This window comes from Heterocephalus glaber, unplaced genomic scaffold (genome assembly GCF_053883595.1).
Source record: "Heterocephalus glaber isolate CG9 unplaced genomic scaffold, H.glaber_assembly_v1.0 deba00001737, whole genome shotgun sequence".
Classification (NCBI taxonomy): Eukaryota; Metazoa; Chordata; class Mammalia; order Rodentia; family Bathyergidae; genus Heterocephalus; species Heterocephalus glaber.
In genome coordinates, this window is record NW_028258445.1 from 6,451,164 (window position 1) to 6,470,431 (window position 19,268).

At 37.3% G+C, this 19,268-nt stretch overlaps 1 protein-coding gene across 6 annotated transcripts in view; it reads right to left on the bottom strand.

Moving 5' to 3' along the window:
- Fstl5 (follistatin like 5) overlaps window positions 1-19,268 on the bottom strand; it is a 742,188-nt gene that overhangs the window by 648,886 nt on the left and 74,034 nt on the right. For 5 of the 6 annotated variants that reach the window (XM_087200319.1, XM_087200322.1, XM_087200323.1 and 2 more), the window contains one exon: window positions 9,300-9,441. In XM_087200319.1, coding sequence (XP_087056445.1) covers window positions 9,300-9,431 — 132 coding nt within the window. In that variant the 5' untranslated portion in view covers window positions 9,432-9,441. Of the gene's footprint in view, window positions 1-9,299; window positions 9,442-19,268 lie in introns of those variants that run through there. The other variant, XM_087200324.1, reaches the window with a different exon arrangement.

The following is a 19,268-nucleotide window of genomic DNA, read 5'->3' on the forward strand; positions in this document are numbered from 1 at the left end:
AACAAAAGCAGTGAATAGATATCTAGAGAATGTTCCACCCAACAACTGAATACATATTCTTCTCATCAGCATACGGAACCTTCTCCAAAATAGACCACACACCAGCAAATAAAGGATGCTTAACTAAATGCAAAATAAACAAAATTATCCTATGAATATTATAGGTCACAAAAGAAGCCTCTGACAAAAATCAAACATCCTTTCATTATAAAAACTAAAACAATACATATTAAAAGTCCTTATCTCAATCTGATAAAAGCCCTTTATGACAAATTTTCTGCCAACATCATATTAAATAGCGAAAAGCTGAAAGTCTTCCCTCTTGAAAAAAAAGACAAAGATGTCCACTATCACAACTCCTCTTCAATGTACCACTAGAAATACTAGCCAGAGAAATCAGACAAGTGAAAGAAATGAAAAAGAGAAATTTAAAAAAATCCCTTCCTATGGGAAAGTAAAAAATTCAGATTATCACTATTTAAATAGAAGATACAAAATAGTCCACCAAAAGACTCTGAGAATTAATAACCAAATTAAGTAGTGTAGCAGAATACAAACACACAAAAATCAATAGCTTTCCTTTACGATAATAATGAGCTCATCAAGGAAGAAATTAAGAAAACAACCTTTCATAATACCCTCAAGAAAAATTAAATATTTAGGAATTCACCTAACAAAGGAAGTGAAAGACCTCTATAATGAAAACTACAATATGCTGCAAGAGGAAATTAAAGAAGATATCAGAATCTAGAAAAATATCTCCTGTTGCTGGATGGGCAGAACCAATATTTTCAAAATTGCCATTCTTTAAAAACTGATATACATACTTAACACAATCCCAATTAAAATGACAACAATATTCCACACAGAACTAGAGAAAACAATCCTAAAATTCATATGCAACTAGAAGAGACCCAGAAAAGCAAAAGCAATCCTGGGTAACAAAAGCAACACAGGAGGCATCACAATCCTGGATTTCAAGTTAAATTACAAAGCTAAAGTCATAAAAACAACATAGTACTGACAAAAAAAAATAAGATGTGTGGCTCAATGGAACAGAATAAAGGATGCAGCACCAACCTCAGGCCCATTCAGCCATCTGATCTTTGACAAAGATGCCAAAAATATACCTGGTGGGAAAAATAGCCTCTGTAATAAATGGTGCTGGGAAAATTGCCTACCTACATGCAAAATATTCACTCTATACTCACATCTCTCACTAGGTTCTAAAGAAAAATTTAAAAGATCAAAGATCTAAATGTTAAAACAGAAACACTTAATCTGCTGGAAGATAAAATATATAAAACTTTTGCTAAGACAAACATAGGCAAGAACTTTCTGATCAGAAAGTCAATAATATAGGAAATAACATCAAGAATCTACAAATTAGATCATATCAATTTTAAAACCTTCACAAAAAAGGAAACAACCAACAGAGTGAAGAGCAACATACAGAATGGGTAAAAATTTTGCAAGCTGTTCCTTGGACAGAGAAATAATATCTTCAAAGTACAAAGAACTCAAAAAATTAGGACTCCCCTCCCAAAACAAAAGACCTAATCAGAAAATGGGCAATGGCAATAAACAGACACTTCTCAGAAAAAAGTATAAATGGCCAGTAAATACATTTTAAAAATTCAGAATTTTTGGCTATTAGAGAAATGTAAATTAAAACACTAAGACTCCCATTGACTCCAGAAAGAATAGCTATCATCAAGAAATTAATTAAAAACTGATGAGGCTTCCGGAAAAATGGAGCCCTTTTAAATTGTTGGTGGGAATGTAAACTGGTGAGACCACTATGAAAATAAATACAGAGATTCCTCAAAACACTGAAACCAGAAGTTCCATTTCACTCAGCTATTCCCCTTCTAGGTATCCTTCCAAGAGTCAAGACATCATATCACAGTGAAATATGCATACTGATGATGACAGCCCTACAGTTAATGATAGCTAAATCTCAGAAGCAGTCTATATTTTCATTTTTGAGCAGATAAAAAAATGCGGAATACACAATGGAGACCTATTCTGCCATAAAGAAAGATATTCATAGGTAACAGCAAAGAGAGACAGCTTTTGCAGAAGCGAAGGGAACAGGGCCGGGGATTTAGCTCAGTGGTTCTGGCACCTGCATCTGAGTTCAATCCCTGGTACCAAGAACAAAAAAAAAGTGAAGGGAACAGATGGAGTGAGGAGAGGGAAGGGAAAAGGATGAAAAAATTAAAATATGTTATGCATATGTACCAGTTCTTCAAAAGGAATATACTCCTTACATCCTGAAACATGTACTAATAAAAATAAAAAGTTCAAAAATATATAGTAAATTTTTCTTCAATAGTTCTTGTTCAATCAAAAACAATGGGAGAAGTTGATGTCAGTTAACACTGGGTTTTCACATGTGTGTCTCAGAAAGTTCAAAAACATACTGGTTTTTAACAAATTAGTTGATCAGAAATATTCTCATCTTAGTAATATTCAACCTTTATGAAATGTATGGACTATGCCTTGGAATATATGTAAATTGGACTTCTGAATATTCAATTACTTAACTTTCTTGGACCAGGGATTGAACTCAGGACCTTGCACTATTACTTAATTCTTCATGGTTACTCTTTTAACCCCATCCCTTCCCCAGCCTTGTGCTAGGATGGTGGACTGCCTCATTTCCTGACCTCTGAGAAGCACATGAACATCTTAAAGGGCCTTCCCGCAATACCCCTAAAGCCGTCAGATACTTCTGAAGGCATGCCACAATTTTTCATCTTTTGGGAAATAACAAATACTCTTTGGTTTGCCTGAAGGTTCATAGCCTTTGAGCAGTAAGAGTTTTGATGTTTCTTTTAATGTTGCTCTCTTTTCCTAGAGTTTTCTCCTGCTACTCTTCATCAAGACATATCTATCAGTCTTTTCCTGCTAAAACCAAAAATGTCACATTTCACACTTGAATTCTTTCGAGTTACACTGTACTACTGTAGACAGCAGCACCATGAAATGATTAAACTTGCTCACCATTTGCCCCTTTTCACAGTGATTTCCCTCACAAACATTTTCATTCAGAGCATAAAATAATCATAATTCAATCTAGGTATTAGGAGTAGCTTTCACTGTAAAGCTGGACATAGTATTCTCCGAGCACAAGGAAGTACAAGCATGTTAATTATTTAAGTGGTCCTACTAGACACCTCAGAGAATATTCCTTTTGAGCTTGTAAGATCTTCCCTTAACACTGACTTTATCTGCATTAGTAAACAATGTAGCAGTGTGATCAGTGCTGTAAGAAAAGTTACGTTTAAGGTTCTAATCCTAAAAGTATTTACAACCAATCAATTAAATCCATGTTAACATGGTGAAATACTGGTACACGCATACTGTAAGATTACAAATGCAACAGGAGTTAATTAGGATGGGTAATTACAAGCCAAAAGTGGAGAGGATGAAGAAATAAGGGATACATAGGGAAAACGAGAAGCCACAAATGGAAATGAAATGGGGAGCCCAGAGGTGCAGATGACGGAGCACAGGGCCTGGGGCTGGGGGTGGGTTGAGTGCTAGTTCTGTCATTCTGTGGGAGGGAGCAGGACGCGGGGGCGGAGATCCAGCCCCCAAATCTTAATAATCGGAAGTGACCAAGTTCTTTCGCCCTGTTCCAGGACAATCTCCCATCAGCAGGGTGCTTATTTACCCCAGGCCTTTAGATGCTTTGCATGATTTACCCCCTGGGACAGATGCTGTTTGTCAAACTGGAGGAAAAAAGAGTTCTGGAAGATTTTACCATTGTTAAGAAATTGCGTCCCGATGTTTCAACATGTTTCAGGGGCTTTTCTGTTCTCCACTCTTCAGCCAAAACTACATACAGGGTCTTATCCAACCACAAAGGGATGCAGACATGTGAATTTACCTGACCGTCATGTGACCGGCATGTAGGAAAGCAGAAAACACGTGGCCCGCAGGTCAGTTTCCTACACAGGACCTATTTTGTAATTTACATTAAGTTATTCATACTGTATATTTCTAAGCCCTCTTGCCTAACTTGCCTGCTGCATATTAATTACCGAACAACTGTGAATTCCAATTTCCTTATTTATAAAATCATGATAAAACCATACAGCCTATGAAAATAGCTGTATAACTAAAGAATCAAATGTACAGAATAAAGCTAACAGAGTGTCTGATCCTCAGCAATGCCTCATGACACTTAAGTTTGGGATAGCCTAGCTCAAACTTTGGGAGACTTCAGGAAATGTTCTCATAAGTGAACATAGCATTCAGCAGTTACTGTGCTCTGCTCAGCAGCCAGATTCCTCTCCACAAGCCTATTATCAAAGCCATTATTGCTTGCTTGCTAATTGTAGTCGTGGTTTGCAAGGGCACAGATTTAACACAGGACACATAATTTGTAGGATTATTTTGTAATATTCACCCAAAAAATCAAATGCAAAGTCAAGTGCAAGAGGTCTAGCCATACACTAGAGACCCAAGGAATCCAGCTGAGGGCCTGGATCCCACAGCAATGTTCCACACAAGTCCAGCTGAAGGCCTAGAGCCCCGGGAAGTGTTCTCCATGAGTCCAGCCAGTGGCCTAGAGCCCACTGCAATGTCTCATGCTTGCCTGTATGGAGGATCTGGACCTAAGGCCCAAAGGGCAGTGGTGGAAGCTAGAAAACCTGCACCTGTGGGGTGAAGGATCTTTGCCATGAGGCTGAGGGATCTGCACTGGAGCCAGGAAGTGATGCTCATGGTGAAGATCAGAGCTCCCCGGACAAGAACAGCAGCCATTCCCCACGACAGAAAGGACCAGAGCTCTGAAGACAACAAGAACAGCCAAGCTCATATTAGGAAAACTAACCACAGCAAGCTTCTCCTAGAAAATCAACAGCCAATGATCTCCCCCTCCAGTTCTCTTTTTTTTTTTCTTTTGGTACTAGGGATCAAACTCGGGACCTTGTGCTTGCACAGCAGGAGTCAGAACCACAGAGCTAAATCCCCGGCCCTCCAGTTCTCTTTTAATGCCACTGGCAACAATCCCCAGGTGAGTCTTCCATGCCCAGACCATATGATTCAGTTTAGCTGGGTGTTCCAAGTTGAGCATTAGTTAATCCACCACACTAAAGAATCCTACACTGTGAGGCTGGCTGAAGCCATCAAGACAGTCACTTCAGAAATGGATATGAAGACTCCGGATTTGCTTCCAGAGGGGAAAGAGAGACAACCTGAAATAACATCAGGTGATTCCACAGCCAGTGACATTGCTTCACTGTTACCACAGTCCCCATCTCTGGCCTAACTGCTTCTATCTGCCTCTCACCTCATCACCTCTGGCCGTACCCCTCCTTTGTCCTTGAGAAAGTTACTTTATCTCTCTAGGGTTTAAAAATGTCATGAATAAATAAGACTATTTCCTGCCTCCCAGAACTATGACATGATTAAATGACAACTAATGTGAAAGCACCTAGCATGATGTAAGTTTATAATGTTTAAACGAAGTAATAACCCATCAAACACCACTTTGGGGATTTAGATTTAGTGGCTGCATTTTTTTGATTCTACAGTGCTAATGACTTTCTTCATTTGCTGTTCCATAAGTGCTGCTGAAGAAATATATTGGATAAAACACATGATCAGCTCCCTTAGATATACATCTGTATACTGTAATTTAGGGTTCTATAATTAGCATGACAAATTTAGTGTTATTCAGTTTTACTTCAAGATAAACCAGATAAATTTTAATTACATTTTTGTGTACGTATAGTTTCAAATAACATAAATATGTATGCATATGTTTACATTTATATCTGCAATACACAATCTAATAGTAAGTCCTACATTTCACCAGCTTGCTCTCAAAATGGGATTCATTATCAATTGGCACATGAATATCTGAAAAAATGAGTTACATATATATAAATATTTGCTAAGATTCAAAGTACTAATAGTTTTCTGGACAAATATAAACATGGCTATTCATGAATGAAGATATATTGTGTATAGTATTTATATTATAATTTTCTAGTCAATAACTAAATTAAACATTATTGAAACCTAATTCCAATGAAAAATCTCCTTACACATTTTCTCAATCTTGTAAAATTATACATATTTCTAATTTTTGCAATTTCAATAAAACTATAGTTTTAAAAGAATAATTTATTAAAATTTTTGAAGTATTCTATTACTTTTATTCTGATGACAGAAAAGAATATTTTCTTTGACTTGATACATAACTGAAAATATATATACAGTCTCATTTTCCACCTTACAACAGCCATGAGGGGGAGGTATTCACTCAACATATTTACTGAGTGTTTGCCACATGATTTAGGTATGGGGGCAAGATGAATAGTAGCTCACATCCCAAGGGAAGAAAAAATCTGATAAGTTAATTATATATGTGCACAAATGGTGATGACTTTTGTTGACGAAGGTAAATCACAGAAAAAAAAGAAAAGGAAAGTTTATGGCTGATCAATTTTCTACCACAGTTTGGGATAAAGCAGCAGAGGAGCCTCCTGAGGATGGGAAAATGTGGCAAAATGATGACTGGAAATTCCTGGGAACCTAACAGTGACTGACACAGACCGAAATAAAGCCTATAATGCAATCCCTAAAGAAGGAAAGTTAGTTCTGGAGGATTAAGGCGAGACTGATGATGAGTGGATGGCTATCTGGTGGAGTGCTGGCAGGCAGGCACTCGGACGTGGAACAGGTCAGTGTTCCTCTGTATTCCAGTTTATTGTCAATGTCTCTCTCTCTCTCTCTCTCTCTCTCTCTGTCTTTCATAGCTTAGTCTCACTTCTGTCCAAATCTGTTTGAAACTTAGGTATTATCACAACAATCTCTGCCTCTTAAATACCAAATATTGTATAGGGTTTCTAACTAAGGAATAAAACACACAGAGATAGAGAAGATTGGGAGGTTATGTAGATTTGGAAAGTATTACTGCTCTCAAAAAAGTTTAGCCTGTTGTGTTCTTTTTTAAAAAATAAAAGCTTCAGGGGCCGGGGCTTTAGCTCAGCGGTTCCACCGCCTGCCTTGCAAGCACAAGGACCCGAGTTTGATCCCTGGTACCAGAAAAAAAAATAAAAATAAAAATAAAAGCTTCATTAAATTGCATGTGAGACATATTTCTCTTTTAACATTAAAATTTAATTCACAATTGTTTATAAATTCCCACATTGATACATAAAAATCTGTGGTATTGCATTTTACAGAGATACAATTACAAAAGCATAGAGGTATGCATTCTACCTGTCATTTTTCTACAAATGATTTAATTAAACTGTATGTAGTATGTTCATTTTACCAGGAACAAAGGGAAGAGCAAAGCATAGTTCTGACCTCATGATACGTAACTCAAGGCAGACAAACAGCACAGAATAAGTATTTACTGGATATGCAACATTGTGAGCCAATCTCTTGTATTAGTAATATATTATGAGAGCATTCAAAAATGAACAATTATTTTTTAACTTTGGATGTGGATAAAACTGATTATTACTTCATGAAATAGGTGATAGTATGTATAACTGAAAGACAGTAAAATAGTGCCAATTTTCCAATTATATACATCCAGACCAGAAACAGAAAAAACATGTGGAGTACATCCCCAAAATTCGTGGAGGTTACGTTCCTAGAACACCTGCAAATTGTGAAAAACAGCAAATTCCATATATGGAAAGAAAATTCCTATAAATGCCTTATTTTATAGTTTAACCTCTTAAATATGCTATGTCTCCTGCAGTTATGTAATGTAAGGCTGTATTAATAAACACTTAGAAGTCATCTTAGTGATCTTTTGGTGGCATTTTAGGGATCTTGGGGCTTTAAAAAGAACAAAATCGAGAACTCTGGAGACAGCTACACAAGGTACAGCAACTGGATATGACGTGGGAAGGCTGGTGTATCTGCCTGAGATGGGTTGCAGGGCAGCAGCCAATCAGCAACAAGGAGAACTGAATAACACTCTCCGATTGGCTACTTGCAAACCTCCCCCTAAAAAAGCAATTGCAGAGGATATTTGTGGTTTTCATTAAATTTCGGGGGTTTCCAAGAACAATTACTAGTTTCAAAGGAAAAATCTGTGAACCACTGAGGCCGTGAACTCTGAACCACAACTTTGCAGGGGGCTCCTGTAGTTTCACATGACTACAATTTTACAGTGATCTATGTCACTGAGGTATACATTCACATTTCACTTTCTTTTTCTCTGGCTAGCAAACTTATCCTTCATATTATGGCTGGATAATTAGTATATCTAATAAATATGTAGATCCAGAAAACCAGTAATCTAATATTTTAATCTCTCCGTTGAAACAAAAGTATATGTGCCCTCTTTGTAAGATTGTCTTGAAAATTAAATAAAATCGTATGTTTAAGAACCTATCCTACTGTCACATAGAAATTCCAATAAAATTTAACTATTGTATATGATAGCTATGAAAAAATTTAACAAAAATATAAGAAATGTAAATGTCAATATCATGTATGACTGTAAGGAAGAAAGTCAGTTTTATTTATTTCAATCTCTTTTAAATATAACTGGTATAAGAAATTTTACAAGTTGAAAACATTTTCTTCCACAATCAGTATGTCATTTCTTGTACTTGCCAAGAAAAGTAAAATGTATTATTAATTTAATTGAACCTAAAAAAATAATTCTTGCATATATTTTAAGCATTACGGTCTATTATCAAAATGAAAGCAATAGTCTGATTTATTATAAGTGCTTATATGATTTATAATGTGACTATTATTTTATAATTGAAAATGTTTAACATGAAGTGTTTTCCCAGCACATAATTTTAATTTCAAATCAGATGACTTAAAATTATGTCTTTGATGAAGTAAAAACAGTCAATAATTTGTATGAAACCCAATTTTTGGCTAACTTACATAAAGAGAGATAGGTATAGACAGATGTTTTATCTTTATGGCAAACTCCAGAATATGATACTTTATTTTTAGCTTGAAATATCCCAAATTTAAACTTACTACGTAAATAACACAAATTATCTGACGAGGTCTTAATCTATTTATTATATAGGTCTATTTCTATTACTGCATGCAAAAATTAAGTACATATTTTATGTGGCCCATCTTTGTTCTTCCTTAATAAATATTTAATTCCAATAATAGTAAATTTACAAATTTTCTGATATTCCTTGTTTGAAAATATGATGCTTTATAAAATGGAAGTCACTGAAAATGTTGTAAAATAAGTGCTCTTAAGTAACAACCTGACAACTAAAAGCTTAAGTTCTAACTGGTAGAGAGGACAGATGGACTCAGAATGTGGACTGTACCTTATGTCGCAATCTTGGCAGAGGTTGATAGAACTTAAGGCCATATCCAGCTTCTTTCATTGGCCTTCCTTCTGATTCCAGAAGAATGAATCCAACAACCAAAATGGCTGACCAGCTCTGAAACATCTTCATTGATTCTCACCTGTCAAATTTAAAATGACAAGTAATCAGAGAAAATGCATCATATACTGAAGAAATATATTGAAATATTCAATCATATATAAATCTTTACAGATCTCATTAAAATTTTGCTAGTAGTTGCCAGCTGAATATGTGGTAGGTAATTATATCCAAATAAAGATTATCACTTTGATCATCATAGCAAATATTATTTATTTTTTATTCAGACAGCCTTACAAAGTACAAAGTAAGAAATACAGGCCTCATAACAATGTATTGGGGAAAAAAATGAAAGATAGGTCATAAGAAAGCGAAACTGTAATAAACTATGGTAAATTTTCAAGGTCTCCCTACCTAATACAATTATTAATATGTTTACATATCTTCATCTCCTCTTCAATGCGTTTGATGAATAAATCCCAAAACAATTTTATCTGTTAGAATTTACTGGTAAAGATTCCTGAGAGTTTAACAAGACAGTCTTTTGTGGTGGGTGCTCAACAAATAAACTGAATAAAACAGATGTTATGCGGATAGATTAAAAAAATAAATTTTTCCCAGTAGTATTTAAAAGGATTCTTAAATATTGCTATACAAGTGCCGTAAAGTACTAAAAATCCTATAATTTCCATTGCTCTGTATTTTAGAAATTATAAAATGTTAAACTTATTATCGTCTATACAATAAGAACTTTTCAAAACATACAACTCTATGCTTTGAGTTCAAATATATTCCACTCTGCCACCTTCAACCAACACACCTCCTTCTCTACGAGAATGGAATGAGTAGAGTTCTTTTCCTAAGCCAATTTGTACGTCACGTTCTTGAGAAAGCTAACAGATCAATTAACCCTGTTCTTTTTTCTCTTCCCTTAAGTTCTTTTATTGGTACATTTTAGGTATTCAATTCGTTTACATTTATCACTGGGTGCTTGTACGTGTACATGATGCATCTTGGTTCTTATGTTTTCCCCATTACCTGTGCACCCTTCCCTATTTACATAGATTTCGTTTCCAGTTTTTTCTTTTCTCATAATTTTTCCTTTCCCTTTTTTCTTTTCTCCTTCCCCTCCCACCACCCCAATCTCGTTCTTTTTAAACTTATTTTTATTAATACATGTTTGCTGTACATGAAGTTTACATTCAGCTTGGGGAGTGCATACATGTACATAGGACAGCTTCTTTATTTTAATCCTATTCTCACCCACCTCCCTCCCCATCTAATACTCTTTCCTCATTATTATTAGCTCATATTTATCACATATAATGTTTATATCCATTGCAGTCACTAGGTTCCTCTTTTCTTTTTTTTTTTTTTTTTGTATCTGGGATCAAACTCAGGACCTTGCGCTTGTGAGGCAGGCGGTGGCACTACTGAGCACAATCCCCGGCCCTTACTAGGTTCCTCTTGAACAAGGTATATCTTAATTATTCTTCCTTCCCCTTCTCCTCTCCTGTCTCCCTTCATTGTTCTGGACCCCTTCCCATTTGCAGATCTATGCCCTTGTTTCCTTCTTTTCAGCCTTTATTATTCTCTGTCTGTACTTTGCCTTACTCAAATGAGAGATATCATACTGCATATAAGCTTGTATGTCTGATTTATTTCACTCTATGTCTTATTTTCCAGGAGCATCCATTTTCCTCCAGATGTCCTGAATTTATCTTTCCTTATAGCCGAGTAGATTCCATTATGCATAGATAACATATTTCCTTTGTCCAGTTGTCTTTAGTCAGATAACATAGGCTGATTACAGGATTACAGCTATTATGAATTCTGCTGCTATAAACATTGGTATGCATTTATGGTTGTAATATGTTATCTTTAGCTCTTTGGGAAAGATACCTAGAAGGCAAATAACTGGGTCATATGGAATTTCTAATTTTAGTTCTTTAAGAAATCTCCATACCTATATCCATAATCGTTATACTGGTTTATATTCCCACCAACCAATGTAAGAGGGTTGCTTTTTCACCTCAGCCATGCCAGCATTTGTTATGCTTTGAATTTTTGATGATCGCCATTCTTTCAAGTGTAAGATGAAAGCTTGGCACTCTTAAATTCCATTTCTCTGCTGGTCAGAAATGCTGAACATTTTTTCATATGTTTGTTGACCACTTGTACTTCTGAGAAGTGTCTGTTCATTTCACTTCCATATTTTTGGTTAGGTCTTTTATTTTAGGTCGCCTAATTTTTTTTAGTTTTTTACATATTCTTGATATCAGTCCTCTAAGCTACCAAAAAATATTCCCATTTTTATAGGTTGTCTCTTCACTCTGTTGTTTCCTTTACTGTGCAGCTTTTTAGTTTGATATAATCGCATTTGTTAATTCTTACTCTCATTTCTTGTTCAACTGGGATTGTGTTTAGAAAGACCTTCCCTACACCCAAGACTTCAAGTGTCTTACCTGTTTTATTTTCTACTACGTTCAATATTTTTGTCTTAATGTTTAGATCTTTGATCCATTTTATTTTAGCTGTGTGTATGGTGAAAGGTACGGATCCAGTCCCAGTATTCTGCAAACAGATACCCAGTTTTCCAGCACCATATCTTCATTAGGCTCTCTTTCCTCCAATACATGTTTTTGGCCCTTTTGTCAAAAATCAAATGTGTTTGAGGATGTTTCTGGATCCTCTATTCTATTCCATTCATCCATGAGTCTGTTTTTGTTCCAGTACCATGCTGTTTTTCCCACTGCTGTTTGGCAATATAACTTGAAGTCAGGTACTGTGTTGTGTCCTGCTTTCCTCTTTTTGCCCAAGATTGCTTTTGGTATTCTGGATCACTCCAGATTCCATATGAATGTTAGGATTGTTGCCTTTAGGTCTGTGAAGTATTCTGTTGTTGTTTTGATTGGGATTGCATTGGATATGTATAGTCACTTTGGGAGTATGGCCATTTTCACTAAATGGGTTCTGCTTATACAGGAGCAGGGGACATCTTTCCACTTTCTGATGTTCTCTTCCATCTCCTTTTTCAGGGTACTGTAGTTTTGCTGCCTTTTTTTTTTTTGGGTACTGTGGATTGAACTCAGGGTCTCATGCATGCTAGGCACATTCACCCACTGATGGGCTGTTTTCAACATTTAGCTATTATAAGTTGTGCTGATATAAACATGGGTGTGCATATATCACTGTGGTGTGATGAATTTAATTCTTTGGGGTAGATACCTAGAAGGGGAATACCTGTATCAAATGGAACCTCTAATTTTAGTTTTTTGAGAACTCTCCATATTCATTTCCATAGCAGTTGTTCCAATTTACACCCGACAAGCAATGGGAAAGGGTTCCTTTTTCCCCACAGCCACACCAGCATTTGTTATTGATTTCTTGGTAAAAGCCATTTTTTCTAGAGTGAGATGGAATCTCAATGTTTTATGCATTTCTTGAATGACCAGTGATGTTGAACATTTTTTCAAATATTTATTCACTGTTTCTACTTCTTCACTTGAAAAGTGTCTATTCATTTGAGATATCCATTTTGGACTGGGTAAAAAAGGAGGGAGAGTCTGATTTTTTTTTTGAGTTCTTTACATATTCTAGATATTAGTCTTTTGTCTGAGAAATAATTGGAAAAAATTATTCCCATTATGTGGGTTGTCTTTTTACTCTGCTGGTAGTTATTTTTGTTTTGTTGTTTGCTGTGAAAAAGCTTTTTAATATGATGTCATACCAGTTGTTGATTATAATATTTCCTGTATGATTGTGCTTTTGTTCATAAAGTCTTTGCCTACACCTATGTCTTCAAGCAGTTTCCCTATTCTATCTTCTCACAGATTGTTTGTTTTAACATTTAGATCTTTGATCCATTTTTTAGTTTAGTACATGGTGAGAGACATTGGTCTAGGTTTAATCTTCAGCATGTAGAAAGGTGATTTTTCCAGTACCATTTTCTAAAGAGTCTACCTTTGTTGTTCTAGTGAAAGTGTTTGGCCCTCTTCTGAAGGTAAGGCAGCTGTGTGTGCTTGGAGTCGTTTCTGCATTTTTTATTCTGTTGAATCACTCCTCGGGTCTGCTTTTTGCCAGTGTCATGCTGTTTGTAACATGGTAGCTTAGTAGTATAATTTCAAGTCAAGGATTGTGAGGGCCCCTGGCTTGCCTTTGTTGCCCAGAGTTGCTTTTGTTATTCTAAGAATCTTCCAGCTGTATATGAATTTTAGGATTTTTTTCTCTAGTTCTGTGAGGTATGCTGTTGGGATTTCATAGGGATTGCATTAAATCTGTAAACAGTTTTGAAAGTATGGCCATATTGTTCTACCTATCCAACAATATCTTTCCATTTTCTGATGTTGTCTTTGATCTCCTTGTTCAGAGTACTATAGTTTTCAGTATATAGGTTTTTCACTTCCTTTGTTACATTGATTCCTAAATATTTCACTTTTCTTGAAGCTATTGTGAAACTTGTTGTCTCCCTGATTTCTCTCTCAGTGAGTTTGTTATTTGTATTGATTTCTGAGCAGTATTCAGCAATAGTGAGATATAGCTAACTAACTATAGATTCATAAAAGTAAATGGTATGGGTATGGTAGTGTGAGGCAAGGTCCCAATGATGAATGTAACTGTAGTGTATACCTAAAATGTACTAATAAATTTAATGGAAAAAAGAAAGAAAATAGATTATGAAAAATAAAGCAATGCTAAATGTGAAGAATGTGGTTAAGACTGATGCAGAAGAACCTGTTAAGTAGTAAAGGGAAATTAGTGGTATCAGATAACAGTAACTAACAATCACCTACGAAAGGACAAATAATAGGAAGTGGAGATTAAAATAGAGGGAAAGAAAGAAAGAACACTAAGTGAACAGGTTGAAAGAAAGAGAAAAGAAGGTGAAGAGAGAGAATAAAAGGAAGGTCTATCAGACAAATAAAACAAAATAATATTGAAAGCCAAGAACGAGAGAATGGGTGGTAAACTCCAACATCCACCAAAAGAAAAACATAGTGAAAAATCAAAACATGTGCCCATAATGGAGAAAAAAGAGGAGAAATTTCCTGTGTATTCCAGCAGAGTATGTTCCTCAGGCCAGTACTGATCTTACAGGTCCTCTTTTCCCACTGTACAGTGTGAGTTTGCATGGCGGATACTCAATTCAAGGTTCTCTTTCTTTAGTCCCCTGTTTGGGGCAGCTGTTAAAGGTGGGAAACTGGACTGGGAGAGTGTGGGGCCTTGTTTCTGAGGTTCCTGTTGTGGATTTCTTCGGACTGGGGACCAATGCTGGTCACCCGATGTATATTCCAAAGTCTGTGGCAAGGCTCCCAGGACTGTGTGGAATGTCTTGTGGGCTTTCAGACCTGGCTTTCAGCCCTATGAATGCTCAGAGAAATAAATATGCCTAAGACTGATGCTGGCACTTTTCTGCAAGCCCAGGGAGGGTTCAGAGCGCTGGGGGGTGGGGAGATCTCACAGGTGTCTGGGGTGCTGGACAGAAGAACCAGCTCTAAACCTTTCCTGCTTACCAGGCAGAGGCCTGTCCTACTGTGTTATGCAGGAACTATGTCTGGGGCTCTGGCAAATTCAGGGGGCAGACTCTACTTTGTCTCCCGTCCCGGGAACACCCTGTGTAACACCAGTTTCCCGAAGACTGGTGTTACATGTCAGGCAGACTTCAGTGGGTCTAGAATCGGAGCAGGGTAGTGAGAGCTCAGTGTAGGGTAGGTGAGACCCGGATGCTGAGTATGGACTCAGATCAGAAAACTGTTAGCTCTGTGTGCCAGATGAATGTCCTAGTTTGCACGGGATACATTACAGGTTTCCAGTGGTGACTTGGGTATGCTCGGGGTCCAGTTTTGAGGACTCCACACATAAGTAGCGTTAACTTGTTTTCCTGCTCAGAGTCTGAGCAAGAAGGGGCAGGTGAAGAGGGAGCAGCTCTCTGGGTGTGTACTGGCAAAAAATGCTGCCGGGCTGCAGTGTCCTCTGTTTGGAGAGGGAGCAATGAGGCAGAGGGCCCATGTACCCAAATCTCCCCTGTGTACCTCAACTCTGCCGCACTGCTTGGGTCCTCCTAGCTACGTGGGGACTTCTCAAAACGGCAGTTCCCATGGAGGGCACGGGCTGAGGCCCTGCAGGCCGTCCTGTCAGGCTGCTTCACCTCCTCTAAACTCCTATGCTTGTGTTTTCTTTCATCTACAAGTCTCTTCCTTGAAATAGATTTGTGCATCAGGAGGTTCTATCCATCCCCTTCTTCCAAACACCTTTGTTCAGTTTATCTTCTCTGAGTCTTTCCTCTTCTCTGTGTCTTTGACTTCTCCTCTTTTTAGCCATGTTGGAGTCTTATCTCTTGCTATATTTTAAACTGTCTCAATTATTTTCTTCAATCTTTAAACATGGTGAAAACATCCGTATTTGAAGGTAATTTCTCTTTTTAACTTTCCGAGTTTTCTGACAGTCCTATATGTCATTCTTGCCATTTCCTTACTGTAGTCCACTTTAGTCATGCTTCTGCCTCCCTGACTCCATTCAGGTGACTTTTAACACTAGCACAGACATCCAGTGCCATTTATGTTAAAACCCAGGGAACATTCCTAATTCCCTTCTTAAAAGACCTGTGTTTGCCATTCCTTCTGTCAAGAAACTGCCACTTGGTGTCTATGACACTCACTTTTCTACTTCTGTAGGTACCATTTTCAGTTCTTTTCCAGGTTCTCCCTCATTTATTTTGCCACTGAATATTATTGTTTATCAAATCTCACTGCCACCCACTAGGAACCAGATTCTGTTCACTCAATCTGAGCCATATAAACATAGTTTATGGTTTTACTTGCATGTATTGCTTCCCATCCTATCTCTGGATCATTATTCTTAGCCTATTTAACAGCTTAATGTTCATGTCTCAAAAACAGCTCTTCAAAGTATACACACCACTACAGGAAGTTGTATCTTCCCAGGCTTTTGTTCACCTGTTTACCCAAGGCAGAAATACAGCAGATATCATACACCTTTTCCCTCCTTTGCCATTCACATTAAACCAGCTGCTGAGTTCCGTTAGATGTACCTCCTAAACACACCTTCCCAAAACTCAGTTCCCCTCAAATCTGCTGTGCCCTCTCCTTTCCAACCCATAAGCACACTACTTCCAACCTCAGCTGTTCCAGCCACATGCTCACTGTTCTTCACACTTGTGCACAAACATCACAAATCCATTCTCCACACAAGAGCCTTAATGATGAGCATGTCAGTGTACGTATTCTCGTGTATCCTTAGAACTGAAGAAACTGACCTCATCTGTAAGTTCCCCAGGGTCTGGGCTTTGTGTGCTTCTCTCTGCACTGGAGTACATATGTGTCTTCACACTTCATGAATATAGGAATTTGGTTATTTTTATTTAGGTTTTTTTCATTGTTTCAGCATTGTATCTCTTAAGTCTGGCACCTATTAGATGCTTAGCAAACAAATGAGTAAATGAATGTCATCCTGCTTTCAAAGGTGACGTGTATGTATACTTGCAGTTGGATCATGTGGAAGGCAATTTTTTTTTTGGCACCACAGATTGAACTCGGGTCCTTGCACTTGCGTAGTAGGCGGCAAAACCACTGAGCCAAATCCCCAGTCTGGAATGCAATTTTTATGCACATTATAGCACACACCGTATGAAAATTCAATATTTTTATTTGCAATCCATCTCTCTTCTGGCTTTCATGTGTAATCTATCAAATGTAAATATCTGTTTATAAGACAACTGGATGGATATCTTAACCGCAAGACAGAACACAATAATGAAGGAGAAAGAAACAGCTTGAGTGAAAGTCTTCACAGGGCTCTGAATACTTACACTGTTTCTCTCGTCAACCAAGGGAGGGAGGGAGCCACCAAAACAATGGTGGCTCATCTCGACTGGGTCACAGGAAAGGTCACACAGGTCATTCAGGGTTTCTAGTTCTCCATCCTTCTCCCTGTCTCCCTTCTACCCTGTGCTGCTGCTTTTCATATTTCACGTGGCTACAAATACGTCACTCAGCATAAAACATGAAGCAAAGTAATAACTATTGAATTTGAATAGGTACCAAAGATAACAGTAATCTCTGGTGAGTGGACACGTTAATAATTACGACAACGTTCTCCTGTAATATTTTCTGTTCAAAGGCAGTAAGTTAGAATTATCTGCCTGAAATTTTACAAGTTGACAAAAAATATGTCACTGTGTACATAACGATGTTCCCCTCAATACATCTTACCATGGTGGTCCTACTAGATTACAATGGAAGTGAAGGATTTCTGTTACCTGGTGATGTCACAGAAGTCTTACTGTGGCTGCAAAACTCATGACTCATATATTTGTCCCATTTCTCATTTAACCAAGCCTACTGTGCTACATGTCATATCAAAGAAGAGCGCATGCAATTATGTACACTAAATAATACTTGATAATGACAGGTAACATGGTTCTGGTTTATGTATTTGCTACACTTTGTACTCCACTTGTAAAGAAAAGAGTTGACTATAAATAACCACGGGAAGATCCTTTTCCTGTTCCAGAAGGCTTGTCGTCACAGGAGGAGGCAGCACCAGGCTTGTCTTGGCCCTGACCACCTTCCAGTGGGATGAGAGGTGGAGATGGCGGTGCTAGCCTGACCCTACAGAGGCTTAGGCTGGTGTGTGTGTGCTTGCGTCTGAGTTCTCAGCCAAAGAAAGCATCAGAAGGAAAAATGAAAATTTAAAAATTTAGTATAGAAAAGCCTACAGAATAAAGATTTAAAGACAAAAGTCTGTACAGCTGTCCAATTTGAGCTTTAGGGGAAAGCATTATTACAAAAAAGATGCTCAAAGGTAAATAAGTTATTAAAATAAAAAGAATTATATTGTGCTTAGTTTAGCTTATTATTCAGTAAAAGGTAAAATGTACCCGGCCTAAGTGTGCGGTGCAGGAAGTCCCCACCTTCACATTCCTCACCCAGCCAGCCACAGACTCACCTGAGCAGCCCCGTCCCGCAGGCTCTGCCGAGCGAGGGCCCATGCAGGTGTACCATTTTCTCTTTCATCTGTATTTTCATTGTACTTTTTCTATGCTCAGGTATTTTTAGATTCATAAATGCTTACCACTGTGTAATAATTGCCTATAGTGTTCAAATCCAGTACCATGCTGCATAGTTTCATAGCCTGGGAGCTATAAATTCTGCCACAAAGCCTAGTTCTGCAGTGAGCTGTATCATCTGGTTTTGCGTAAATATACCCTATGACATTCACACAATGACAGTCATCTAACAGTGCATTTGTCAGACTGCATCCCTATCACTTGGCGATGTATGATCCGATATGCAATCCATTTATATTATTTTAATCTACATTTTTATAATGTTAATCATGGTTAACTCTTTCCATTGTTAGTCCTATGATTTTCAAGTCTAAAATTGCTTAATAACATGAAGTTATATAAAAAATATGTGCTTGATCTCAGCAAAAGTTATAAAACAAAAGTTATTTTACAACTAAAGTTATTTGCATATAAAGCCTAACATAAATAGTATTAAAAGGCAACTTTTTCTTCCTTAGGAGAACTCGATTTCTATTACAGATAGTCATTACCGCTTAGTGATGTAGAGCGAACAGCTGAAAGGTTAAGACAGAGGACCAAGATCAGTTTCTGTGTTTATCATTTGCAAACAGGCACCTTGCAATATTTTCTCCATTAAAATACTTCTAAGAAAAGCACTTGCATCCAATCCTATGAATAGCAAATAGCAACCTGAACAAAGAGATGGCCCTTGTTACTGCGTGCTCAGACAGGAATCACTGTCTTCTTTCTCTTCTGCCATAAGATCCAAGGATGTCAATATTACAGCATTAAAAGGTAACTCATCCACATAGGTATGCTGGAAATCGTTTGCAAATGAGCAGTAATCGATCCCAAGGCAC